The sequence below is a fragment of the Anguilla anguilla genome, chromosome 18, assembly GCF_013347855.1.
Source record: "Anguilla anguilla isolate fAngAng1 chromosome 18, fAngAng1.pri, whole genome shotgun sequence".
NCBI lineage: Eukaryota > Metazoa > Chordata > Actinopteri > Anguilliformes > Anguillidae > Anguilla > Anguilla anguilla.
The window spans coordinates 7,381,276-7,408,707 of NC_049218.1; the positions used below are offsets into that span (position 1 = coordinate 7,381,276).

Consider the following 27,432-nt stretch of genomic DNA (forward strand, 5'->3'; position numbering starts at 1 on the left):
ATTTCTTGACAACAAAGATGAGAAATTAACCCAACACCTGTACTGTATTTTTCTGCAATAATTTTCATTTCATTTCACAAAGGCCAATATTTAAACCTACTCCAATAGCTGTGTTACTTTAATAAAAATAATTACATTTGAAATACTGAAGAAGTCAATTTGCTGGTTTTTTCATCCAGTCTCATCTGGCTCAACGGTTCCTTTCTCAGTCATTATCCCAGCACGATTACTTGTGCACCAAATTAAACTGAATCCCTTGCAAAATTACAGACAAGTTTCCAATTAATGCTATTGAATCAGCTCTTGTTCAGCTTCAAAAATAGCCCAGGTGGGAGCAGAACCAGCCTTTTACTTCGTGTATTGGGAAATAACTTGGCACCGAGACCCATTTTCAAATTTAAAAAAAACTGTGATCTGGCTACGGAGATGAGATGCTGCCTCAGGTGTGATCCAATGCAGCAGAGAAGGTGAGCTTGCTGTGACCCTTTGCTTGAAAAGTGTCTTATGAAGGCTGGCCTGATGGCCAGAATGTCCCGTTTGACAACTCAAAAGAAAATATTTTTTGTTATCGTGAGCTAGCTAGTGTCACTTCCTGTTCACCGCCAAAACCTGTTTATTGTTAAGAGGTCTGTTAAAATGGTATGCTGTGGCCAGCATAGCCTTGGAATATGGGGCAGCCTGTTGCCTGAAAGCCAGTGGAAATGGTATTCTTCAAGGTGTTAAATGAGGTGACGGTGTTAATTCTGTGTCTCTCTCATATGGTTTGCTATGAGAGCAGCTTCCCTCTGAGTTAGGTTAGTGCTTTGAAGCCAAAAGAACTTCTGTCCCTGTCCCTGTCAACAAAAGCAGCATCCCATCTCCTGCCTCTCTGCTGCATTCATTATAGTTGACTGTTAGATCCGTGTGTTAAACACTACCCATAAATGGCTGTCCGTCATTCCTTTCTAGCTTCGCTGATCAGGTGACACAGCAAGGCACCATCTCATAATTCCACTGCCTTTCCACAGGAGTCCCTCAAGGATCCGTTCTCGGGCCCTCCTGCTTTCCTAAAGAACACTAAATCTTTTGGCTCCCTAATTTCTTCACATGCCTTCTACCACTGCTGTGCTGACAACACACAGCTATTTCTCTGCTTTCCAGCACAGAGAGGAACATATTGCCTCATGCATCACAGCCTGTCTCAGTGATATCTCAAGGAGTTGGACAAGCAGTCTGCATGTCTGAGTCAATCTTGCCAAACTGAGGTGCATACCTCCTAGCTACTCCACGCCGTAAATCACCCCTGGTAACACAGCAGTGTCTGCATCCCAGACTGGAAAAAAATAATTCTGTTGTCCTGAATAGCAGACTTTCAGTGTGATTATCATGCTGCTAACACAGAGCTGCCAATTTCTTCTGTACAACATCCACAAAATCCGTTTTTCCCTCATTGCATATGCGACCCGGCTCGTTATTCCGGCTCTTGTGCCTTCCTGACCGGAATACCGGAATGCTGCAGCCGTATCTGCGCCGGTCCTCCCTGCAGATGCCATCAGACAGACCCCCTCCAGGTCATCCGGAGTGCTGCTGCTCGTCTCATCTACGCACATCAAGTCTCTCGTTCCCCCCCCCCACCCCCCCACCCCCGACGTCCTTCTCCACTCCTTTCCACATGCCTCGCCCTGCGCCTCTGCGCCGCCGCTAACTGCCCTCGCTGACTTATTTGGGCCCGGTTGCATGGTTACTCGATTAGCGGGAACGCTTTAGTGAATCAGTAGTAAATATGTTGCGGATGGCATTCGCAGCTGCTGCGCAATAAAGCATCGCGGACCGCTCTCTGTGCTTTTGCTTAGCGGATCTAAACCCGAGGCTCTGTCCTAGATCACAAACGCAGCTCTGATTTCACTTCCTCCAGCTACGCAAAGTATATTAACATGTACACAGACATACATACATACGTACTGATGCACACTCACATATTTAACTTTGCGAAGGAACATGGGTGGCTGTTATCGGTGGTTTACTACACATTTAGCTCACGTTTATCCGGCGTCTTCTTCCAGCATTGTATTCATTTTCAGTTTTCGGGAAAAAAATGATCATAATCCTATTTCGAGGATGAATCTCAGGGAAGATGAGGGATTAGTTCTAGGAGCCAGGCCCATATGGTCAGGGCCTTTCCCAAATTTTCCTTTGGGAACCATGTTTTCAGGTAGAGCCGGTACTGTAGACGTGCTCACTATCAGGGGGGAACACCCATGTTCTGCCTATAGGTGGTTGCTTGGAGATTAAGGACTGCCTGAACCAAGGCTGGGGTCATTTCCATTTCAGTTCCCGTCTATTCACTACAATGAGTTTAAATGCAATTAATTTATCAAAAGATGACGATGATATAATGACGTCATGCGCCACAAGGAAATTTCAGTTAATTGCTTGAATTTCAGTTAATTTCCTGAATTGAGCAAACTGAAATTGAATTGGGCCCAGAACGCAGGAATGGCCTCATGCTGGCCTTGCGCCGGACGATATTTTAAGCGGTCTCACTGCCTTAGCAGTCGTAGTAATATCTTGCGTCACGATTAGTGTGAGATCGTGTTAAGATGGCTGCGACGGAGTTTCCGTGCATTCGGAGGAGGTTACGGGAAGTGCCGTGGAAAGGGGGCGGAGCCACACGTTACCGCATCTTTGTGTTTGTGCTGCCCACTCGTCACATCTCTGTGGCTACGGTTGGAAAAACACAACCTAAAAAAAAAAAGAAACCTGTGAGGCTTTTCGCATTTTGATGAAGCGCAACCTTTTTTTCCCTCTCAAGTGGCAGTTAAAAAGAAATGTGTCAGTTGATGTTCTGGGGGATTAACCCCCCCCCCCCCCTCTGCTTCCCTGTTGTAAGCCCATTAGAGGGAGGAATATGAGGTATTAAAGCACTAGAGCTGATATGGTACTGATACCTCATCATCTACAACACAAACGCTGGGCAGAGCATTGGCCTGGTGAGGAGAACTGTCTAGTATTTCCTGTGCTCTCTAGGGTCTGGTGTTCAGTGCTGTTTGGTCATGGTCTCTAGGGTCTGGTGTTCAGTGCTGTTTGGTCATGGTCTCTAGGGTCTGGTGTTCAGTGCTGTTTGGTCATGGTCTCTTGGGTCTGTGTTCAGTGCTGTTTGGTTGTGGTCTCTAGAGTCTGGTGTTCAGTGCTGTTTGGTAGGAGTCTCTAGGGTCTGGTGTTCAGTGCTGTTTGGTTGTGGCCTCTAGGAGTTTCATGCTGGTGTTGAGGGGCAAGATAAGCTATGCTTTTATGCTCCCCTCCAAATTTTTTCATTTTCAATTCCAAGAACCTGGGTACCCTGAGATTTCTTTTACACGTTCTTATCTGAAATTTCTGTTTCAGTCTGAGAGAACGTCTCTCTCTCTTCCCGTTGTGAATGGTGAACGTGGTCACTTGTCTAAACACGCAAGGAAACCTCAGACACACAGTTCTGGGGCAAGCTGAGCGGTAACTGAGTAATACATAGTTCTCCTTTCTGACTAAACTCTGCTCTTATGATTTAGGCGATATAACCACAGTGTGGTTTGTGCTGATGTTGGGTTTTTTTTTCTTTTTCTGTTGCGTTGTTGAAAGTTTTATTTTCACCCTTGTTTCTGTCATAGTTTATGCTTGAAATAATTTCCCTTCAGGATATCGACTGGTATCTTAACAAAAAAACTAATTCAGATGTTTGACATGCAATTAAACTGGGGTTTTGAGGGCGATGGAGTCGGGCTTTGCTGCAGAAAGTGTGCTCGCCCATGGGAGATGTCTCAGATAGGATTCAGACTGGTCTCAAAATGGTCGTATACTGGTCACAGTATCGCGTGGCACTGGTCATTCATTCATTCTTCGGTCATTCTTTAATTTCTCATTTTCTAGTAGTTGACGTTGATTTCACTTAGGCAGGGAATCGTTTTACAGTTTTTCATAAATTTTTAATTCCCTTTTTAAAAATATCCTCTGTGAAGTTCTGTTTGACACTCTGTTTGTAAACTGCACTCTACAGAATAAATATTGGATTGCCCTCCTGCCCTCCTCTGAGCTGAAGGGGATAAACACAGATTTATGGTTAGGGAAAAATTGCAGTGTCGAAAATCACATGCTTAGCATGTGTTTGGTTACCATGGAGTGGTCCTGTTCATCTCTTAGACACACCTAAATAACATCAGTCTGAGTGTGTAGAAGTGTTGGTGTGAGCTGGACAGTGTCAGCAGACAAGGTGGCAAAGAGGGACGGACAAAAATACTGTAAAATATATTTTGTTACAAAAATATAAAACCCCCTCCGAATAAATGTAAGCTACACTGCGCTTTCACAATGATGGTGGTGTTGTTTTCCCAGCAGCTGGCACAGGGTATAAACCATCCAAAAATAGGGTCAAGCAACCAGCATTACATATGAAATACATACATATACATACAATATATAATTATTATTATAATAATGCAAATACATATTTCAAATATGTACGCTCGCAATGCTGCCCCCGCCCCTCAGTTCCGTATAGTCCTCCCAAGTTGCCCGTTGTGCACAACTCTTCCCGTGAGTTTGACTGCCACCCTAAAATCAGGCCCTCCCCCTGCTCATGCTCTGGCTCAGGAGTCCCCGCCTCCCTGGCCCCGCCCCCACCCCCCAGCCCCTCCCACCTGACCAGCCCCCTGTTTGTTTTGGGCCCTTCTATCAGTGAGCTGTAGCGACGGCAGCTCATTTGAACACCATATGCTACTGTTGTGTTTAGCGGGGGCCGTGGCTGCGGTCAGCGATTTTGGCGGTTTGAGTCCTCGCGACCCTGACAGCCCGACAGCACCTTCCACCCCGCGGAGCCGGGAGAGGCGTGGGGGCCTCCAGCTGGACACCTCTCCCCCCGACAGGCCGCCAGCGCTAACTTTATATACAAATTAATCATCCGTCCGTCCTGTTGCGCCAAAATATGGAAACTCCATTAAACAGGTCTGGGCTCTTTACGGACTGCCGTTTTTTGAGAGTTGACTGTGATTTCGGAAGGTTCTTGGCGGGTGCCTGGTGTGTGGATTTGAGCAGCGCTGTCTAGCCTAACTCTTGACACAGTGGGACCTGAAAGTGAAGGTCTGAGGAAACCCTGGCAGGTCTGCTGCATTTTCACCCGGAGCAGCAACTCAGACGCTCAGCCGTAACGGGTACAAATTAGCACTGAGAAGAGCCGCCACAACACAGTCACACACGCAGCCGTCCTGGCAGTCCTGCTAAAACTGCTAGCGTCAGGCTCACCACCAGAATGCAGAGCATATTTACTTCATGCATAGATTACTGCTTCCACGGTTGGCAGCCAGACGCTAACAGGGATCTCTTTATGACCCTTTTCCCCTCTGCTCTGACGGGTTTTCTACCTCGTTCAGCAGAGGGGTTTGCAGAGTGGTTCAGGGTTAACGCAGGGAGCTCCACGGGGGGATTCGTGGATATGAATTGTGAGTCGGCTGCTTTATGAACTCACACTGTACGGCCACACTGTAGCCTCTTTAACCCAATTTTACAGTGAGACAGAGGCGAATCCCACCAGCTACCACCCTCCATGGGATGACTGTAACCCCCCCCCCCCCCATGGCCGACCCTGACGAATGTTACCCCCCCCTCCATGGGTAACCCAGACGACTGGAACCCCCCTCCATGGCCGACCAAGACGACTGTAACCCCCCTCCATTGGTGACCCTGACGACTGTTGCCCACCTCCATGGGCTGACTGTAACCCCCCTCCATTGGTGACCCTGACGACTGTAACCCCCCTCCATGGGTGACCCAGGTGACTTTCTGTGGCGACCTTGGCGACTACTATCCATCAGCCCTGGAAATGTGTTTGCTTATCATCACAGACTGATCTGATGTGCGGAAGAAAAACTACCACAAACAAGTGACACAAACCTGCATTAGCCAAGCTGTGTTGCACTGTGTTGAGTTAAAGAGGCCACTATGAACAATGTAGTCAGAACCTGGATAATGTATTTACGTTTCACAATGAATTGCAGCATCTTTGCTTGTTTCTTAGACACATCCTTGAACACGGGCACTATGTCGCTAAGTAGCGTCCTGATCCAGATTGTGGACGTGGGTACACATTAGCACATGGTTGTATTGTATTAACAACTTAATTATCCTAATGCACAAACTGATGGAATCTGTTAATCCAGAATTGTGCTCAGCCACTAAATGAGTATGTTTAAAAAAATATTTATAACATAACCGGGAGGGCTGAAATCAATGCTAATTCCTGTTAATCTTTGAATTGTTCTGCCCTATTACTCCCGCTAAACTCTCTTTAGTGCAGCCAGCTAAACGGCTGAGTATCTGGCTGCGTGGCGGTAATTGGTGTCGCGGCGTTGCCGAGGCGATTTTTGGCAGCTGGATCCAGGAAGTAGGAACTCGGTGGCGCTGACTGTCCGCAGCGGACGCAGAGGACCGTACTCTGTGACCGTGACGCTGAGGCCTGGGTGTATTTATAGCAGTTATCAATGTATGGCTCATATTACCAGGCCCTGTCCTGAACACAGACAGCATTTGAGCATTTAAGGCCAAGCCTGACTCTGTGTTGATGGACTTCACAGCTGAGCCTGACTATGTGCTGATAGTCTGCACAACTGAGTCTGACTTGGTGCTGATGGACTGCACAGCTGAGCCTGACTCTGTGCTGATAGTCCTGACACTGTGTTGATGGACTTCACAGCTGAGCCTGACTATTTGCTGATGGACTTCACAGCTGAGCCTGACTATGCGCTGATGGACTTCACAGCTGAGCCTGACTCAGTGTGGATGGTCTGCACAACTGATTCTGACTTGGTGCTGATGGTCTGCACAACTGAGCCTGACTCTGTGCTGATGGACTGCACAGCTGATGACTGCAGAGTGAAAAGAAGCAGCAGTTTGCACATTCCAGCGGTTAGGCAGGTAAATACAGACGGGTACTGAGGGGGAAAAGTAGGTTAAGAAATTGGTGATTGAAGAAGCTGTAGAAGAGGGGATCTCAATCTCAAATCCTGCAGGGCCTGTGTTTGAAGGCTCCTGAAGTGTTCCTGCACTGAAGTGCTTCATTTAAGTCCCTGATTGGCTAAAGAGACGGCACGCTTCCGCGGCCTAAATTGGCTGCCGATTGAAACGAGATCACAAAGAACAGCAGAGGCTGCAGCCCTCCAGGACCGGAGTTTAAAGGACAAGCCTCTGGGTTCTTCTGCTTTCTGGTTTATATTTGATCATGAGATCAACTGATTTCACAGCCTTGTGGCTGACGTTTGATTCAAAATTGAAGGCACTCCATTTAAAAATGTAATGTTCCATCTGTGTTACTGTCACCTCCACAAGCGTTGGACTAGGCACTCACTGACAGAGAGGGTTTGTCTGAACACCCGTCTGCTAATAAACGTAGTTTTGAACTGTGCATATGAACAGCATATTCAGAAGGCCCGTTTGTACGTCCTGTGCAGGACTTTGAACTGCTTGGAGGATTCTTCTGCTTGTAAATGTTTTCACTGGCCAGAAATTCCTTCAGATGTGAGCTCACAACAAGTAAAAACCCACCACAATGTGCTCTGTTGATGCTTTTTACAGACAACTGCACTGTCAGACTAGCAGTCATATGAAAGCAGCTGTGAAGCTCTACTCTGACTAAACTCTGTCCTGGTTTACGTTTTCGCTTGTGCTGAAAACAGTTTGTGAATAACCTGAAATGCCATTCAAATTTTTTTTTCTTCTGTCATTTAGAAAATTATACGGCTTGTTTTATTTAACTCGGCACGAAATTGGCTGGTTTAAGCTTTGGGATTATTAGCTTAAGCCCTCTAAAAATATCTCTGTGTTTCTGAGCCCTGTGTGGTAGCAGCACCTCATACATTTTAATGGGTTTGTATTTAAATTGAGCCTGTGAGCCGGCTCCGGGTTTGTATTTCAAAGCCCTCCTCCTTATCTCATACCTCGGTAATGAACGTGAGGCAGGTGTCCGGAGCTCACCTGGAATAGCCGACCGTGGCTCGCGATGCCGAGCAGAGATGTATTTAATTCCGCTAAACGCGAGATTTTTTTAAAATGACGTCGTAACATATCGGATGGCGGGCGGGCTGGCGGTTAGAGCGTTTACAGGCGCGCCCCAGCACATGGAACACATGGCTAATCGCTGCGCCACGGAGGGACGGTTCGTAAATCATCCGCCCAGTAAACAGGAGGAGGCGTCTGAGCCTGCCGCTGCGAGGGCCCCGTTTCTGCCAGGGCGTTTACGGCCACTGCAGGGAGAGCAGGATGCCTGGTGGGAGAGAGCGACTCGTGATTGTCCTCAGACACAAACAGCGGTTGCATTTTTTTCCCCTTTCCACCAGCGTGACTCACGGCTCGTGTGTTCAGTACACGTTTTAGTGTTTGAATGTCCAGCCGAGGGCCCGCCCCCTTTGGAAACCGCCCAATCGCGTTGGGTTTTCCCCCTTCCTCCACCACTCCTGCTCTGCTGTCCCCCCCTCCCAGGGTCAGCCTGTGCAGCAGGGGGCGCCACCTTTCCCACCTAATCGCATCCTTTAGCGTTGTACCATCAGCAGGCTGCATTGTACGTGATGTCCACCCACTGCGCCTGGCATCAGGCGAACCCGCTGTGCTGTATCCAGGCAGGCGTTTGCACCGACAAGATTCACTACCAAAGCACAACAACATCTCTGAGGGTTCATCTGACGGGCCATTATTATTTTTTATTTTTTTTTATTTACAACAATTTACAGCCACTTAGAAAAGTTGCTTGTGCCTTGTCTAACGGGTTCTGCAGTTCCTTATTTCAAAGGGCCCGTGCGCCCCCACTGAGGTAAGCGATGAAAACACGGCCGGTTTTGGGGCTGACTGCGGAGGGTGCCTCACATGCTCGGGCGGCGGAAGCCTGCACTGCTGCTTAATGGCGTTTGTGAGCTGTGAAATAAAGTGGACAGATGCATCCGTGCTGGAAGAGGCCTTTGAATTCTAATTGCGGCGTTAACAAAGCCAAATTGTTCCTGCTGCTTAATCTCTGGAGTGGCACAGAGCCTGAGAGGAGGAGAAGGAGAGGTGGATGAAAAGGAGACGTCCGCACTCCCAGATTCTGATGTAGCGTACCCCGTCCCGCGCTGCCGCCTGCCCAGCCCATGCCACTCACCAACCCCGCCCTCAGATTCTGTGATGCCCTTCCTTAACCCTCGGCCTGGGGTCATGTGATATCCCACCCTGCCCCACTCGCCACATGGATCGTCAGATAACTCCACCTTGCCCTGCCTCGTCCTGCCCTGCCCCACCCCACCCCGCCCTACCCCACCCCACGCACCACATGGATCGTGAAATAACCCCGCCCCGCCCTGTCCTGTCCTGACCCACCCCGCCACCCCCCGCCCCCTCCCCAGCACCTGGATTGTGTAATAATTACCCAGCATGCCCTGATTAACTGCCTGTTCCCTGTGTCGTTTCAGGAAGCCGCCACTTTCGCGAGGGAGCAGGGCTTTGAGGTGAGTCGCACGCCGGTCCTAAAGGCTTATTTCTGCTGAGAATGAAGTTCTTTTTTGGACAGTGATTGATGTGCTATTATACTCTGCGGGCCTTGCAGCAGTTGCCATGGAAACCCGGCAGTCGTCATGGTTTCTTTGTTCGGCGGCGCTCCTGGTTGTGACTAGGCTCGGCTGGGTCTGCACCCAGCACCCCCACCCCCCCCCCCCCCCCCTCCCCCCCTCCCCCCGCAGATGTTATTTATTGAATTCTGAGCCGCCTCTCGGGAGCCGGGGAAGTTTAGGGCCAACTAGACGCCCTGTCAGTAAGGTGCTAAACGGAAGACCGGCCTCAGCTTCAGCTTCATGACGAGCGCGAGGATACGCTGAAGCACAGGGCCCAGAGCTTCGCTGCCCGTCCAGTGAGGGATCACGTGAACCGATATGATGCTGCCCATTAATAACACGTGCATTAATAACTCCATAATAATGCGTATATATGATAACACGGCTACAATAGCAGGGCCTGTTTCCCGTCTGAATGAAGGGAGGGCGGGTGTTAATAATGACATTCCTCTGACAAGGCCCGTAATAGGATTCTGCTGCCGCGTTTAGTGAGCTTTGGGAAAGGAGGCGAATGTGAGTTTTGCGAATGATATGCTTAAATAATTTAAGTGGCTTATCTTTGCGATGTGGGGCCCCTCTCGGAGCGCGCGTGTTCCCGCGCCGTGTGAATAATTGTCTCCTGGAATCACTCACGGCGCAGTCAACGTGACTGGAGTACAAAGAAAATTTCCTGACAGCGTTGACAGTTTGGAGAGGAGAAGGAGTGGGTTGGGGGGGGTGGGGGGGGGGGGCTGGGGGCGGTGGAGGAGGAGGGGGGGGGGCTTACATCACAGAAGGTAAATATGAAAGGCTGAACATCGTCACACACGCGGCGAGAGACACTTTGCTGCTGTCGGGACGATTTAGCGCCGTGCGCGAAACGGGTGCGCGACATCGAGCGCTGTCGTTTTCCGGGGGAAGCGCGCCGCTACGCAAAAGCGAAAAACCCGGCGTACGGCGGTGTGCGGTGTGCGCCGCCCACAGACTCCGCGGAAACGGGGAATTAGCATCGCAGCTCTTATGGAGAGGGCTGTGCCCGTCAGACGCTGGCGTTGGAAGGCGGGGAGGCGGAGACCGCTCTGATTGGCCGTACCGTGCCTTCTGAGGATCTGGGCTCTTGGCGGGCGGCCAAGGCCAGCTGACGCATCCACTTGGCGCTGGCGGCAGATGAGAGGGTTTGTTTCTGCTGAAAAGATACCCGGGGCGTGTTGCGCTCTCTACCGCATCACTTCCTCCCACATCCCGCATCACACCCTCCCTGTGCTGGACTCCGTCCAACCTGGACTGCCTGAGATGGACAGACGGTTGGACTCGGTAGACTGGCAAAGACTTATTGATGGTCCAACCTGGATTGGATAAAGTGGACAGACTGTTGGACTCTGATTGGCTAAGATGCATTGTCTCTTGGATTCTTTAGACTGGCTGAAGTGGGCAGAATCCGGAGTCTAACAGTAACATGGCCTCTGTCTCAGTCTTATCTGTTAGATAAACATTTCTACAGTGCATGTAATCAGTTATCATTTAGACTGCCGTTATCAGTAATTAGTTTAGACTGCAGTTATCAGCTATCCGTTTTGACTACAGTGATCAGTAGTCTGTTTAAACTGCAGTTATCAGTAATTGTTTAAGACTGCAGTTATCAGTAATTGGTTTAGACTGCAGCGTTCAGTAATCGATTTGCACTGCAGTTATCAGCAATGGGTTATCAGTAATCAGTGTGGGGAGTAGGGGGGTCTCGAATTCACAAAAAAACCATCAGAGCAGTGTGAAGGACAAGCGGGTTGTGTTCCGGCCTTCCAAGCCAAGTCGAAAAAAACGGGCGGGCTGTTTTTTTTTTTAACGTAATCGCGAGTTCCTGTGACGCGACGCGTCTTCACACGTCTTTAAAAACAGAATCCTTCGAGCGAAGCATCGCACCCGAGCGCACTGGAAACGCAGCGAGCCAATCGAAACTCCGGCGGGGCGGGCGATACGTTTTCCCCTTTTAGCTCGGGACAGGCTGTTAATAAAGCAATTAGCATTTCCAGCCCGGGAGATAAGAGTCAGCGTTTTATCCGTCTTTATTACGCCTTCATTAGGTGAAGGCGCGCACCGTGCAGTCTGATGCTCATCACTTCCTGTTAAGAGGCCCTTTAGATGCGCTATCCGCCGCAGATGAGGGGTAATTGAATCCCTTCTTGGGTGCTGTGTCACAAATGGATTTCGGGGGCGGGGGAGCGATCGCATTTTCATTAGCCTTAATGCGAACGCGGAGTTTGACATCCTAATAAAGCTCGCGTAGTTTTCGTCGGGCGGATCGTTGCCAAAAGAGAAACCGATTTTGCAGCAATTTGGAGAGAGAAGAGATTGCAGATTTTGAAAAAAATTGCTTCAAGTCTGGACTTTCCTATGATGAAGCTCTTGCGTGGGCTTTGCAGAGAGTATACGTGCGTGACTGCTGTTCCCTGCTAATGTGGGTCATTCTGTGTGCGTCGGCCTATAAATATCTCCGCCGTAACTACCTTTCTTGATTTCTGCCCCGTTAAAGAGGGAGATCTCCGTCAGCTGCGGGGAAGTATGGAATATCCCTTCTAACTTCAGAAGGCTGTTTCATGTGAACGAGGGCTGTGTGTTCTTATCTCGCAGGTTTAAATGTTACCTGGAGCCGATTCGGTCGAGCCTTTGCGGGCTAGATTAATTTCCGAATCAGGAATAATTGCCCTTGCGCCGACATCGGTTGTTTAGACCTCATCTGTTAAAACGGCTCATTAAAGCAGCGAAAGGTAAATTTGTCGTGGGTCACGGGGTCGGAAAATGGATCCTCTTGTTTTCATATGAACGAGCCGTCAAATAAAAACCGTTAAACGTAATCGGCACGCTAATACAGTCATCAGCAACTCGCCGGGTAAAATCAATTATGATTAAAATGTGTATCTCTGATACGGGGGTGGGGGGGTTAGGGGTGTGTGTGTGTGTGTGTGTGTGTGCGCGCGCTGCTCGGCTTTTAACCGCGAACGGCGAGCGATAAACCGAATCGAGAGAGATTCCTCTGATCTTCCTGTTGCATGACAATGGGAAGATGGAGAGGTTTGATTAAGCCGGCTCCCCGTCTGTTCTTTAGTGCGCCCTGGGGGCCCCGGGCTCTCGACGGCGCCTGGTTTAAATTCACTCGCGGAGACAAATTGCTTTTCCGCCGCTGCCTGCCCAACGTCTCGGCATTACCCTCTCCATTAACACTTACTTAGAGTCCCAGGCCGCCCTTGTGTTTCTCTTCATTCCGCAGGAAGGCCAAATGTTTTATGGGTGATTAGTGGGCGGGGGGGGGGGGGGGGGGGGCGCTGGGGGGAATGGACTGGGATGCCTGGGGAGCAGGTTACAGTGCCTGGTGCCTGTGCCTGTTAGGGGCAGTGCATGCCAGGGGCCCAAGCCCCCACCCCCCAGGAGCTGTGCCTGTGCCTCTTCTCAGGGCAGTGCCTGCTGCTAGGCCCAGTGCACCTCCCCCCCCCCCCCCATGTTTTTGTGGGGGGGGGGGGGGGAGGGGGGGCGCCTGTGCACCCTTCTACTGTTCCGCCAGGTACGGGGTAATAAGGCACTGCTTTCATCACGGCGCCGCGTGTAACCGGGGGAGACGCCCCGCCCACTCGTCCTGCATCCTGATGGGTTAATTACCCAGCGGCTCTGACAGGTGATCCGAGATCAAAGGGGAGCACATGGCGAGGGACCCACAATCCCCTGGGGCTGACGCTGCGCTGGGATAAGTGCCTGAGAAAGATGTGGGGACTGCTCTCCCATCCTATTTCACACACCCCCTTTCACAGAGCAAACATACCCCCCCCCCGCCCCCCAAATAAAAAAAAAACCAAAATCTGCAGAAAATATCAGACACCAGATTTTGGTATGAGTTGTAAAAGTGTGCTGCAAAAATACTTTATGGCAACGTGTGTGAAATCAACTCTTTTGTTGAGGTGAAGCCAAAAAAAGACCCACTGTGACCATTTAAATTGAAGCTTTTTTTTCCGCCTGAAATAACTGTTTTCCTGACAAGGCGATCCATCTGAATTTTTTTCGCGGCGCTTGAAGCGCTTCTCTCGGAGGCTGGTGTTCCCAGCGCCTCGCGGCAGAGCGCTGTAGCCGCGGTGGAAATGCAAAGGCGAGCGTGCGGTGCGTGTGCGTGCGGTGTGTGTGCGTGCGGTGCGAGTACGTGCGGTGCGAGTACGTGCGGTGCGTGTGCGTGCGGTGCGAGTGTGTGCGGTGTGCGTGCGGTACGTGCGCAGGGAGGAGGATAAAGGCTCTTTTCTCTGCTCAAGGCCCTTAAACTCCGGCTAAACATCTGTTTCTGAGTGGGTGTTTGCTGCTGCCAGGATGCATATAACAGACGCGCGTTTTACAAGCCCCGCAAATCCCCCCTCGTGTGACACCCCCCCCCCCCCCCCCTCGCCGCCCTACTTACCTCCCCCCGCCCCCCCCCGATATTCTCAGTCAGTCTGGGGCTCCTCTCTCCGGCTGTAATGAAACACCTTCCCATCTCACCCCTCGTGCTTTTAAACGACGTCCAGCGTTGCGGTTTTGTGTTTTGTTAGCGCGTCTTTAAAAAAAAATGAGCGCGTAGCCTTATCGCCGTACGTCCGCCGTTGGGACCGCCGTGCCGCGTCGAGCGCCGTGCGCCAGCCGCCGTTCTGCGAGAGTCGCGCGGAAACGAGCGACAAGCTATAACAGAAATCCAACGCCGGCGTGATTCCCTTCGGTTTTCTCTTAAATCGCTGATGCTTACTTGACAGATAGGTTGAGATGTAACGCACAGGACGTACCGCTTTTTTTTTTTATTAGCCTCCTCTCGCCGTTTAATAAGAGTACAGAGAGGCATCCGGCAGCGGATTTACTGTCAGAACTTGGGAATCGATGCGGGGAATTGAACTAACGACGCGATGATCGTCGGACCGCCGGGTTGAACTTTCCCGGGCCCGGGGAGCGTGATGTAAGCGCTCCGTCTTCAGGTGAGGCGCCGGGGGGGGGGGGGGGCGGGTGGAGGACGTTCGGCGGTGGCGGTGGCGGTGGCGGTGTTTTAATGCGGTGTGAGGTCATGCCGTCGGACAGCTGTTGTTTACGCGGCCGCGCTCAGACAGCTCGCCGCCGCGGCGGGTCTCCCGCTTCCCTCGCCGGTCTCTATGGTTACGAGGCCCAGCGGGGCCCTGGAGCGGGGCTCTGTGTCAGCGATCGCATTAAAGACGCGTTTAAGGTCATGTGTTTAAGCACGCTTGCGCAAGCTCGCCGTTTGCGGGGCAGTTTGCCGCGTTCTGAAAAAGCGCTCCGCGCCAACGAATGGCTTGGCTAAAGCCTTGCTCAAAAGCACCGTACGGTTCGGCTGAAGTCAGACGAGTTTATAAATTACCCCGCCAGCGGGGGAGTCCACCATTTTGTCCTCACGGGTTTTTTTGAAATTTATTTCCCCAACTGCTAACAGGAACGACCTGCCGGAGCTCTGCTGGCTTCCTGTCTGCGAGCCGAGGTCTGAAACTGAAATCTGTGAGGAACTCCAGACGTTTCATGGGACGAGGAAACAGTTTTTTTTGTTTTTTTTTTAGGGGGGGATTGTGGGGGAGAAGTCATTGGGGAGAAATATGGAAGCAGCTGGCTTTGGCAGCGGGTGGAACAGGTCTCCTCCGAGCACGAGCATTAGGCGGGGCCTGCCCTGGCCATGGTCTCTGCTTCAGCTTTGTACTGTAGAACTAACCTGAGCCAGGGTACCTGCCCATTCTCTGGAAACACACACCCCCACACTCACCTGTGCCAGGTGCCTGCCCATTCTCCATAAACACACCCCTCCTCAACTATGCCTGGTAAATACCTCCCCATTCTCCAGAAACACACACCCCCACCCTCACCTGTGCCAGATACCTCCCCATTCTCCATAAACACACCCCTCCTCAACTATGCCTGGTACATACCTCCCCATTCTCCAGAAAAATGCCCCCCCCCCCTCCTCACCTGTGTCAGGTTCATACCTCCTCATTCTCCAGAAACATGCCCCCTCCACCTTTGTCAGGTACATACCTCCCCATTCTCCAGAAACACCCCCCCCCCCCCCCACCCTGTTTAGTCAAGTTGGCTTCCTCCATCTCCATTTTGTAAGCCTCTGGTTTGTTTTTCTAAAAAAATAAAACAGCCAAAGGATTTGCGGAAAACGAGAGAAAAGCAAAGAGATGCGAAGTCACGAAAGGGCAGGTGACACAGGTGACCGAGCGGGTTCCAGACGGAGCCTTTTGCAGCGCTGAAAGATCGCCTCCGGGCGGAACGAAGACACCTAACATCCGCCCGCTGCCGGCGAGAACGGGCGCTAACGTGGAACGCTATCGGGAGAGCCTATCGCTGACGATCTCTCCGCGCCTCAGACACGTTCATTTTGAGCCGCTCCGCTTCCTCCCGCCGCTGACAGGAGCGCGCGCGGGCGGCTAGCCTGTCCCGACGCAGCGTTCCTCAGGGCCGGCCTTTCGAAACCCCGCTCCTTTCCACAAAACACCGTCTGCGAGGAGGATGAACGTCTGTTGTGGCGTACCGTACGTTTTCCAGTGTTATGCAACCGCTGTACTTCTCTAACGGAGCATTACTCAAGCATGATGCAAGAAGATCATTCCCAAGCACTTACGGGTGACATTATTTTGTCGGCTACCTTGTTTCGAGAAGTGTGTGGGGTCATCATCAGATTTAGGCAGTGCTCTCGAAATGTAGCTCAGGATTAGAGTAACGGAGTGATTTTCTTTTCCCTTTACAGACGGAGGATATTGAAGAGATCGCGAAGAAAGCTCAGAACCTTCCCAAGGTGAACAAGAAGAGGCAGAGAGTCGTCGTCATCACGCAGGGGAAGGACGGCACCATTTTGGCCGACGGTAACATCGCCCTCTTGGAATAAGGCTTCCTTCAAATTGGTTTTCCCCTCTTCATTGGAAAAAAGCAGCCAGTGTGGCATCTGTGGGGGGGGCTGGTTTTACACCCAGTGAGCTGATAGGAGGGACAGTGATTATGAAACTGAAGTTGATGGGGAGTCATGTGCTAGCTAGCAACAGTCTTCACTGAAAATGCCTTTTTATTATTTATTTTTTGGTAAGCCAATTTTGTCTTAGACGTTGAGCACAATGGTCACTGTGTCATAGATAAAATTGTATTTTAACTATTGTTCTTAATTACCGTGTAAAAACCACATTGTCTAATCCAGTTATTGCTACATGGGTTACTTGGATGAATCTTGCCCTAGAAAATCCTTTACAAAAGCAGTTTATCCTGTGATGTGTGCAGATATGAAGCTTGTAAATTTGCACTGATCAACATTGGTGGGCAGCCTCAAAAGAAATCATTTTAATCAAAGAGTATGAGAGATTATCTCTGGCTTTTCCTGCTTGTGTTTGATAAGGATTCATCCTTGGCTGTGACCTATCACACATGCCTATTCATACCCAAGTGACTGTGGCACTAGGAGACATTGCTATGGAAACGGAGTTGATTGAGGGTTTGGGTGTGTTCTGTAGAGTTGATAAGTTTAACGGAATATCAGAAGAACATGGTTTGTGTGTGTGTGTGTGTGTGTGTGTGTGTGTCTATGTATGTGTATCTATATGTGTGTATATGTGTGTTTGTTTGTGTGCGTAGGTGTGCGTGTGTGTGGTTGAAAGGCAGGCCTATGTATAAAATTGAAGTTCTCCTTTTCTAATGATGTGTGTTTGTCAGAACAAGACTTCCTTTATTTTAAAGATTCTTCTCAATTCTCATTTTTTGACGTGTATCCACTGTACACAAGTTGCGCCTGTCTCAGCATCACCTGTCCTTTTTGAGTGAGTTTGTTCTCTCAAATGTTTCACACAAATGCCTAGATCTTCATTACTGCTGGAGCCTCATTTGTTCCCGTGGCGTTTATTAAAACTTGGCGTTGCGTGGCGTTGTCGTTTTGATCGTGGCTTGATTTCGGTGGCTTGCCTGCGAGTGACGGAGGGCTTTTTTTTGCGTTTCCCGTCAGGTTTGCGCCAGCGCGCCGGGCCAGAGAAAGGCCAGGCGGTAATCCCGCTGCGGCCGCCCAGGGAGAGCGTGGCTGGGCCGCTGGTGGAGAGATTAGGGTGTTAGATTACCGCTCTGAGCCCCTGGCTTTGTGTGGCTCTGTGGGGTACCCCCCCCCACCCCCCCTTTCCCAGGGCGCTGTTTGCGTTTCCCGCTGCAGGAGTGGCCGCCCGGCGGGAACGGTGGTGCGAACGCCAGGCCGGCTTTCATTACGTCTCCTCAAAAAAGTGAAAGAAAAACAAACACTTCACCCATCGCTAAACCCCAAATCAGACCCCCCCCCTCAACCGTGAGGTGTAGACCCACAGAGTTTTCTGGGTGGGTCTGGGGAAGACGCATTCTCCTGTGGTTGGCCTTGTGGAACGGGAGTGGGGGTGTATTCTGGGAAACGGAGTTGGAGGAAAGCCCTTTTTTAACGCGCCGTTTCCACAACAGAGCGTTAATCTCCGCTCCAGAGCGCCCGGTGTTCAGTCTGAAAATAACACGTTTGTCTCGCTAACGCTAAGGGCGCTAAGTCCCCGTCGACGGGCTGGAGCACTCCGATAATCACAGGCGCTCTTCCAGCGAGTGAAACCGAAACCAAACCCCCAGCTTTGTGACCGCCCCGGCCACCGTCGTCCAGAATGCGTATCCGTGGCGATGTGCAGCGATCACCGCCCAATCCCCCCCCCCGCCCCTTCCCCACTCCCCTCGTCAGTCCCGCACGGCTCGATGAACTTTATGTAAAATGCATGAGGTGCGTGCCGGGAGGACGAGCGGAGCGCGCTCTGATGTCACCTTCAAAGGCGGGCGGCGCAAACGGCAGGCGAGGCGCGCACGCGTGCGTCCCCGAGGCGGGCCGGGACAAACGGCCGAATAAAAGGGAACTAAAGAGCCTCGTCCCCCAGAGGCGGGGCTCTGATACCCGTTTGATCTCCCCTTTCGTTCCCAATTTGTCCTTTTTTCGACCGGGATGTGATCATGCGCTAGGCCCCGCGCGCCGCGTAGCGTCGCGGCGTTTAATAACGAGCGGGGGCGGGCACAGGAAGGGGGTTATGGCGCTATTCTGCTCGGAGATGCAGTGTGTTGTTATTTTTGTCTTCCCTTTGATGTGGGCGGCTGGTCCTCACTTCCTGCCATTAGATGTTGGGGGGCGGGGGGGTGACACAGCAAAACTGTGCAGCTACACCTGCCCGTCAACTTGCTAAATTAAGCCCAAATATTTCCGGTGCGAAGATCTAATGAACAGTCGTTCTGCAGGGTAGTTTTGATGATAACAGCAACACTAAAGACTTCAGACTGATACACTTCCAAATGAGAGCAGGATCTCTCTTAAATGCTGTTGGCTCTTGTGTTGTCTTCCAGAAATAGGTTGCAGTGTATTTTATTTATTTATTTATTTGTTTGTTTGTTTGTTTTAAGCACGCTGTACTGCAGTACTGTATGTTCTGTTATCAAACTGAGGGAGTTTATTCCAGCAGAAGCAGAATGGTGTCATATGAACATAATCAGATAGAGGGCAGCTCATCCTGCTAAGGCACTGTTTCAGAACTCGGATGGGCCCTACGGCGGGGTTTCGAATCCAGGCCCCGTGGTCGGGCTTCGAATCCAGACCATGGCGGCGTCGACTGTGGCAGCCGAGCCTGCGGGGCGACTCTCCCAGGGGGCAGTGGTCTCGTTCGGCTGGGATGATGCTGTTTCATCAGGACCAGCAACCCCCCCCCCCCCCCCACCTGTTGAGCTCAAGGTTTTTTGCCCACCTGCTGGATACTTAATTATTCACAGCAAGATTCTCACTGTTAAATCAACTCCAGCAGAGTTATCTGCGTCCAATAGGGACCATTTATTTTCCAAATGTAGTCTAGTCTAGGAGTTTATTACATGCTGACCACATTGCTGTGTGATAGCAATGGTGCATGTAATAGTAGGACTGATTGCTCTTTCTCTGAGAGTTGATCTGAAGCTTGGTCATTAACCCTTTAAGGTGTAAGAGAGCAAATATGCTATCAGAATGTTCTTTACTGAACATTCTAATGCTGATGTAACTGTCGATTTTGAAGAAAAAAAAACATTCCAGAAGACCTACTCTTTAAAAAGGGTTAAAAAGCTGTTTGCTTCCCCAGAGGGTAAGCTCTGTTCAGCTGCCCATCATTCTGTTCCCACGGTTACCCTCTCAGCCCCTCTCTGTGGTGGCGTGCGCTTCTGGCCGTGACTCCATTTTGTTTCTTGGTTTGATCTCCGAAGGTGCGCGGCGGCTCTAATGACCGCCCTGGAGACGCGCTCCTGGTCTGAGCCGACCCGTCTCTGACACCGCGGCTCTCCGTAAAGGCCATCGCGCCGCCGTAAAAAGAGCAGCCCGTTCAGCCGTGACGCATCATTTCTTCAGAGCGGGTTTTAAAAAAAAAAAAAAAAAAAAAACCCCCGTTTCAAGGTTTTTTGCCGTAAGCTTTTTCCTTCCACCGAGCTTCGCCGGGGCTCGTTAGAACCAGCATACGCTCCAGAGCCCCACCCACAAACTACAAATCTGTGAGTAATCAGATGCTTATCTGACATGATCGGGTATCTAAAGCACCATGTACACTGTTCATTGTTAAATCAACTCTTACAGAGTAAATGCGGTTCCTTTTGGACTTTTGTTAGCGCTGAATTAGCATTGGACTTTTTACTGGCTTAATAAACTCCATCGGTGCATTTGTGGAATGTAATGCTGTAAGTCAGGGGCTCCCAGTCCTGTTCCCGGAGAAGCTCTCTGCGCGAGCTGTTTCTCATTCCGACCAATTACTGTGTTAATTAAGGTTATTGAGAACAGTTGCTGAGGTTAGATCATTTTGTACTGAAACAAAGGACATCGTCCGGATAGAGATGGGATCACAGCACAGAGAGGGTAACAGATAGAGATGGGATCACAGTACAGAGAGGGTAACAGATAGAGATGGGATCACAGTACAGTACAGATATAGAGATGGGATCACAGCAAAGAGAGGGTTACAGATATAGAGATGGGATCACAGTACAGTACAGATATAGAGATGGGATCACAGTACAGAGTGGGTCACTGATAGAGATGGGATCACAGTACAGAGTGGGTTACAGATAGAGATGGGATCACAGTGCAGAGAGGGTTACAGATAGAGATGGGATCACAGTACAGAGAGGGTCACTGATAGAGATGGGATCACAGTACAGAGAGGGTTACAGATAGAGATGGGATCACAGTGCAGAGAGGGTCACAGATAGAGATGGGATCACAGTACAGAGTGGGTTACAGATAGAGATGGGATCACAGTACAGAGAGGGTTACAGATAGAGATGGGATCACAGTACAGAATGTTCCATAGCAGGTAATGAAAGGCTTTAGCTACACAAGAGTCGGCCACTCAACTGACCAAGCCACTCGACGCCCCATAACAATATGGGTTCGGCGTGTTTACTTTTTTATGAACTCTTCATTTTCAGCAAACGGTTTAGCTTCAGTGATCTGATGTCATACTTTCAGCGCATATGACCCCAGCTGTAGGTCTGCCATTTAATCGGTACAAAATCTGACCTCTTTCCAAAGGAACCTTTTGCCACCACAGATCACATCAGAAGAAAGCTGAGAGCGGATCATATGAAGTCTTTTAATGAGCGTGGAGCATTCATTCAGCGTAATATGAGTGTTTATGACATTATTTAAATCATCCTTCATTCTGCATTCCAACTGACTCATTAAAAACAATTTTCCAAAGATGTAAATAAAAAGCTCTTTATGATTCTGGAGTTGGAGGGATTATTTGTGCGTGTCTCCAGAACCCGGGTTGGGAACCCCAGCTCATATATTTGGCTGACGTGGCTGATTGTTATTTAAACGTTGCGGGGATCTGAGAGCGTGATTCTCATTAACCTCCGCGCGGTGCCGGGATTCTGCTGAGCAGGCGGATTTGCGATGCGGCCCGGCGCCGCGGCAGGGTAACGAGCGGGATGCGCCCTAATGGAGTCGGCCAATCAGGGAACAGATGTCAGTCGTGGCGTTCTCAGAGAGGGGGGTCAGATAGGGCAGCGGGCCTCTGCTTTGGGCTGCGGGGGCCCGCCGGTGCGGCTGGCGGTCCGAGCGGATGCGGGGGGGGGGGGGGGCGCGGCATCGGACCTGGCCCGCCTGAGACTGATGGGCTCGCCGTGTTCCGCGCCACGGTGCCACGTGTGCCCCTCCGCAGTTTAAGAGCAGGACGCTGTGCCAGAGCAAAGCACAACCAGAGAGGGACACGCTGCACAACATCCCTGTCCATCTGCATCCCGCCCCAAACGCAAACAGACACTGCGCTGAAGTAAACACACGTACGAAGGCACAAGCACGCACAAGTCTCTCTCTCTGTCTCTCACACACATTCCCTCTCACACACACACTTGCTGGCACTGCACACACCCATACTCTCACACACAATCACTTACACGTCTCATGCACACACAATTCAGACACACTTTCACACACCCATCCATGCACACACACACATACACACACACACTCTCTCACACACGCACACACACTCCTGAGCTCTGACAGTACAGAGTAATTAGGGGCATCCTAAGGAGAGTCTGTGACATGTGACATGGCCCAGCGGGGGGGGTGGGGGTAACCAGCCTGTCTCTCCTTAATTACCACCCCCCCCCCAACCCCCCACACACATCCCCGCATTGCAGCCAGGCCAAAGGATCACATGAGCGGCTGCTTTCAAAGGGACACTGCTGCTTCTTTAAGAGCAACAGCATGATTCGCCTGCATAATCTCGCTGCTTCCTGTGCGTAATCCCGCTGCTCTGCCTGCGTAATAGTGCTGCTCCAAGTGCATAATCCCGTGTGCGTAATCCTGCTGCTCCCTGTGCGTAATCCTGCTGCTCCGTGTGCGTAATCTCGCTGCTCCATGTGTATAATCCTGTTGCTTATTCTGGTGGAATGAATCTTATGACCAGCGCAGGTTCTAAGTAAGAACAGGAAGTAGAACTGCATTCACGGCGGGCCTCCTCCTTCTGCCAGGCGCGGTCCAGGAGGAACCGTTCCGTGGAACCAATTCGGGGATCCTCCTCTTTCTGGACCTCTCGGCTCGTTTACACTCCCCGTTTCATAGATAACATTTTGCCGAATTGCGAGTAGGGCACAGAAACCTGTAAACAAGCTACTCGTGGAGGTAAACCTGCGATTACCCCCCTCCATCCCTTTGATTGAGTCCACGTGGAAAACGATTTCGGCTTCTACATGAGCTCGTAAAGCAAGAGAAGAGTAAAGTCACAATAAATAGAAAAACTTTCCCCGACCAGAGCGAGGTGTTTACAGACAGACTGCCAGCCAGTAACAACAAACTCAACGGGACTTTGGCAGAAAAGGTTTAATTAGCATGGCTATTAGAGGCCCGTGCCAATGGACTCTTTGTGTTTCGCATTAACATAAAATCGCTCTTGGAATAGAGGACGGCTTTAACCAGGGCTGCCGCCAAGTTCAATAATCTGTTTCGGATTTTAAAATTGATGCGAACCGTTCCGTTTGATGAAGTACGGGAGGGGAAGGCACTCTCGGCTGCGGTCAGGGCAGGAACAGAGCCGAAGGTGATGTTTATAGTATAATATTTTGCTCTTTAGAAGAAAAAAAAGATCTCTTCTGTTTTGATTATGTAGCCTCCTGCCCTAGTTTAGCCGTCTGTTGCGTGGCTGGGTAAATTGCACTCGTTCGCACTCGGGCCAACTCCCCTGCTTTTTTAAACGGGCTCGTATTTGCGGTGTAATCCATTATGTATTCCGCGCTGTTAATTTGTGGTTTGATGGCGCAGAGCAAGCCCCTCCCCCTCGCCGCGTGGCCGGCCCGCGGTGTGGCTGCTGGTGAACAGCGGGGGTAATTAGTGTACTGTTCGTTCGTCGGGGGGGGCTCCGGCTCGAGATGCCCTCCAGCTTTACCCGAAATACTCCGAAGTTTGAGCCCTTTTTTGCACCACACGCGCGCGCATCCTGGCATGGGCGACTCGGGACGTTGATGGATGTGCGCTCGGACCGGGGCGGAGTCTCGTCGAAAAACCCAGGTGCGCCCCATTAAATTCTGGGTCACATGAATCCTGTCTTGAGACCTGAGAGTTTTTTTTTTTTTTTTTTTTTTTTTTAAATCTGGTTTTATCTGCGCGGTCTTTGCTCACGTGAAAAAGTGGAATAAACCTGGCGAACATGCCAGCCGGCGTACGAGGTTACAGCTCAGTGGATCTTTTTTTCCCGAGTGGACAGAAACGGTTTCACACGCAGTGGTGACGAATTAGCGTTTTACGACCGTTTAAACTTTTATGTTGAGTGAGTAATATGAAGACTTGTTAAAATGTCATGCATTTTTAAACAAACATATAGATGTCACCACATTTGGTAGCCCCTTACCCATGAACCCAGAACCTTTATTGTTCTTCAGAGATGTACTATATGACCAGAAGTATTCATACACTCCTCGGTCTGGGGTTGTTTTTCATGGTTTGGGCTCGGTCCCTTAGTTCCAGTGAAGGCAAATCTTAATGTTGCGGCATAGAGTCTCATTCTAGATGATTCTGTGCTTCCCCAGCAGCCCTGTTTCCTCTTTTAGCATGACAATGGTCTGGTCTGCACAGAGCCCTGACCTTGACCCCACCCAGCACCTTCAGGATCAGTTGGAAAGCCAATTGCAAGCCTAATAGCCCAACCAGAGCCCAACCTCACTAATGCTCTGCTGGCTGAATGGAAGCAAATCCCTGCAGCAGTGATCCAACATCTAGTATAAAGCCTTCCCAGAACAGTGGACGTTGTTACAGAAGCAAAGGGTGGACAAACTCCATATTAATTAATGCCCATAATTAATGCCCATAATTTTGAATGAGATGTTGGATATCAGGTTTCCACATACTTTTGCCCATGTAGTGTATTTTATTTGCATCCATCATCACACGTGTGCATTTGAGAGTGTATGCATGCGTGTATGCTTTCATGTGTATTTGCACTTTTTGAGAGTGGTTCCAAGACACCAGACAAGATCAGTAAAGCGTAGAAAAGTATTTGAATCCAAAACACATACGTATTTGACCCAGGTCTGGTGTGCATGTGTCATTTTTACATTTAAGCTGATCTGATTGGAGTTCAGTGCCTGAATCTATCTGCCTGCCTCTGTGCCTGAAATGCAGCTCCTTGCCTTTGCTGGTGTTTTTTTTTAAGCCTCTAAAATGCGACGTGGCTGCGGAATGTTTGCGCATGCATTAGACCCGCGTGCCCCCCTCCCCTCCCCACCAGCCCCCCCCCCCCCCTGCTCTCACACGCCCCAGCCTCATTAGCATATCAATCGCGCAGCTTGCTCCGGACCACGGAAGGTTATGGGAACCACCTACCACATCACACGCCGCTGCACATCAATGCCCCCGGACATGAGCTCGCGCGGGTCTGGCTCCGCCCACCAGGAGGAGGGGGTGGGGGGGGGGGGGGTGTGGCCGTGGAGCAGACAGGGATGTGGTTTTTCTAATTGTTGCTGAATTGTTCAGAGCCTAAATGAGTCTGTGGTCTCTAGTGTTGTGTCTTTAATGCTGAATATTCTCTCCTCCTATCAGCTGTTCAGTAGAGTAGAATCCCTTAATGTGTGTGCTTATGACATGCCCAAGTCCTCTGCCTCTGGCTCAGACATTTGGGGTCTGAAAAATTTGTCTTTTCTGATTAATCAGGAAAACTCACATGCCATTGAGATGCTTTCTTATCCAGCACCCCCACAGTATGCAGCGCCTCTACTTCCTGCTTCCTCTGAGCTGAGCATTTGCACGTAGCTGCAGTCCTTTCAATATTAGATTTTGATGTGCACTGTTCCAGGTGCTTCACTTTGCTTTGCTCTTTTTTTTTTACCCTTGTTTACTTTAGTTTGCTGCTGTTTTTACATTTACAGCACTGTGTACTGTTTTAAAGCAATTATCAGACGTAGTGTGTGTGTGTGTGTGCATGTACATGCATGCATGCATGCGTTTGTGTTTGTGTGTGTGCATATGTGTACTGTACGTGTCTGTACATTCATGTGTGTGTGTGCGTGCATGTGTGTGCGTCTGTGCGTGTGTTTGTGTGTGTGCATGTGTGTGCGTGCATGTGTGTGCGTCTGTGTGTGTGCATGTGTGTGCGTTTGTGTGTGTGCATGTGTGTGCATCTGTGCGTGTGTTTGTGTGTGTGCATGTGTGTGCATGCATGTGTGTGCGTCTGTGTGTGTGTGCATGTGTGTGCGTGCATGTGTGTGCATGTGTGTGTGTGCATGTGTGTGCGTCTGTGCGTGTGTTTGTGTGTGCGCATGTGTGTGCGTGTGTTTGTGTGTGCGTGCATGTGTGTGTGTGCATGTGTGTGCGTCTGTGCGTGTGTTTGTGTGTGCGCATGTGTGTGCGTCTGTGCGTGTGCATGTGTGTGCGTGCATGTGTGTGCGTCTGTGCGTGTGTTTGTGTGTGTGTGTGCATGTGTGTGCGTGTGCGTGTGCATGTGTGTGCGCCTGTGTGTGCATGTGTGTGCGTCTGTGTGTGCGTCTGTGCGTGTGTTTGTGTGTGGGCATGTGTGTGCGTTTGTGCGTGTGTTTGTGTGTGCTTGTGTGTGTGTGCATGTGTGTGTGCGTGTGTTTGTGTGTGCTTGTGTGTGTGTGCATGTGTGTGCGCGCGTGTTTTGGGCTTGCATATAAAGCTCGCTCGCTGGGTTTGTTATTTGCGGTGGGGTGTGACCCGATGTGCGGTCGTGAGAAGCAGGTTCTTGCGACCGTCTCGCTGTGCAGTAACGAGTCGTCAGCGTGTGGTTACCTGGGGGCCCGCTCCTGTCCTGTCACTGCTCGCTAGTTAGGGCTGTTCCTAGCTTAGACTGAGAGTGCAAATCTGCATCAGCTATATCTGATGACTGGACACTGTGGCAAAAGACATGGGTAGCATTATTCCTGATTTAACTAGGATGTGCTGATTTTTCGGGCCCTAATTGTATCTCAGACCAATAGCATCCAGCTTTATTGCTGTCGAAGGCTGCTTGCGCTTTTGTCCGAGCGCTTGTGTGTGACACATGCAAGTTCTCCACCTCCGGTTGACGGTCCTAAAATCGGTATTTCCTGATCGATGGGGGGAAAGACGCATCCCAGAATGCAGGTGGCTCGCCTCGCGGCGGCTTCCGGCGGACGGCGCCGCGGCTCGCCTCGATCGATTGGATCCTGACCGCCTCCGCCGAGCCGGCGTTTCCCATTAGCTCGCCGTCGATAGGACGAAGGCGTCCTCGCCGCAGATATCGGAAGGCCTGCTTTTCAGCCGGGGTCAGCCCGGTGTAACGTTTGGATCAATGGTATTGACAGTCATTGTAGGCCCAGATCAAACTGTTAACCGTATTCACCGGGCTGCAGCTTTGCGGTAAAGTTGTCTCAATAAACTGTCACCCGGTATGGTTTGTTATCATTTCGCTATAGTATATATGGATTTTACATTGACCTGTGAGAAGTTGATTGGTGTTCCGTGCATTCACGCCACGCCGATGAAAGGCCCTGCTTGTCGCTCGTTCGGATAGAGAAGGGCTTCTTTAAGTGCTCTGTTATTTGAGGAAGAGCTGGCGCCACTGGACTGTGGTCCCTGCAGGACGTTCTGTCACTTCTGAGGTTACCCAAGTGCAGAGAAGAAACCCGAGCCGCCATTAAAGCTGAATTCAGTTTACATAAACAGAATGGCCGCCAAATCGTCTTGTTTATTTAATATTCTTTATATGCTGTAAGCCAAAGGGTCTAAATAGGTCCATTTTATTATGTACTTATTAACTACTAATATTTTATTGAAATTTTTAGATGGTCGGTATTTATTTAGAGTTTTTAAATTTTTTTCATTTGTTAATTTTCACATGTATGAAAGACAATGTATGCCTTTAAATCGAGT

At 50.3% G+C, this 27,432-nt stretch overlaps 1 protein-coding gene across 3 annotated transcripts in view; it reads left to right on the top strand.

Annotated features, from left to right (window-relative positions):
• Nucleotides 1-27,432, top strand: part of LOC118218076 (adenosine kinase-like) — a 149,680-nt gene that overhangs the window by 116,498 nt on the left and 5,750 nt on the right. For all 3 annotated transcript variants that reach the window (XM_035400469.1, XM_035400470.1, XM_035400472.1), the window contains 2 exons: nt 9,438-9,473; nt 16,303-16,417. In XM_035400469.1, the coding sequence (XP_035256360.1) occupies nt 9,438-9,473; nt 16,303-16,417 (151 nt within the window). The remainder of the gene's footprint in view (nt 1-9,437; nt 9,474-16,302; nt 16,418-27,432) is intronic.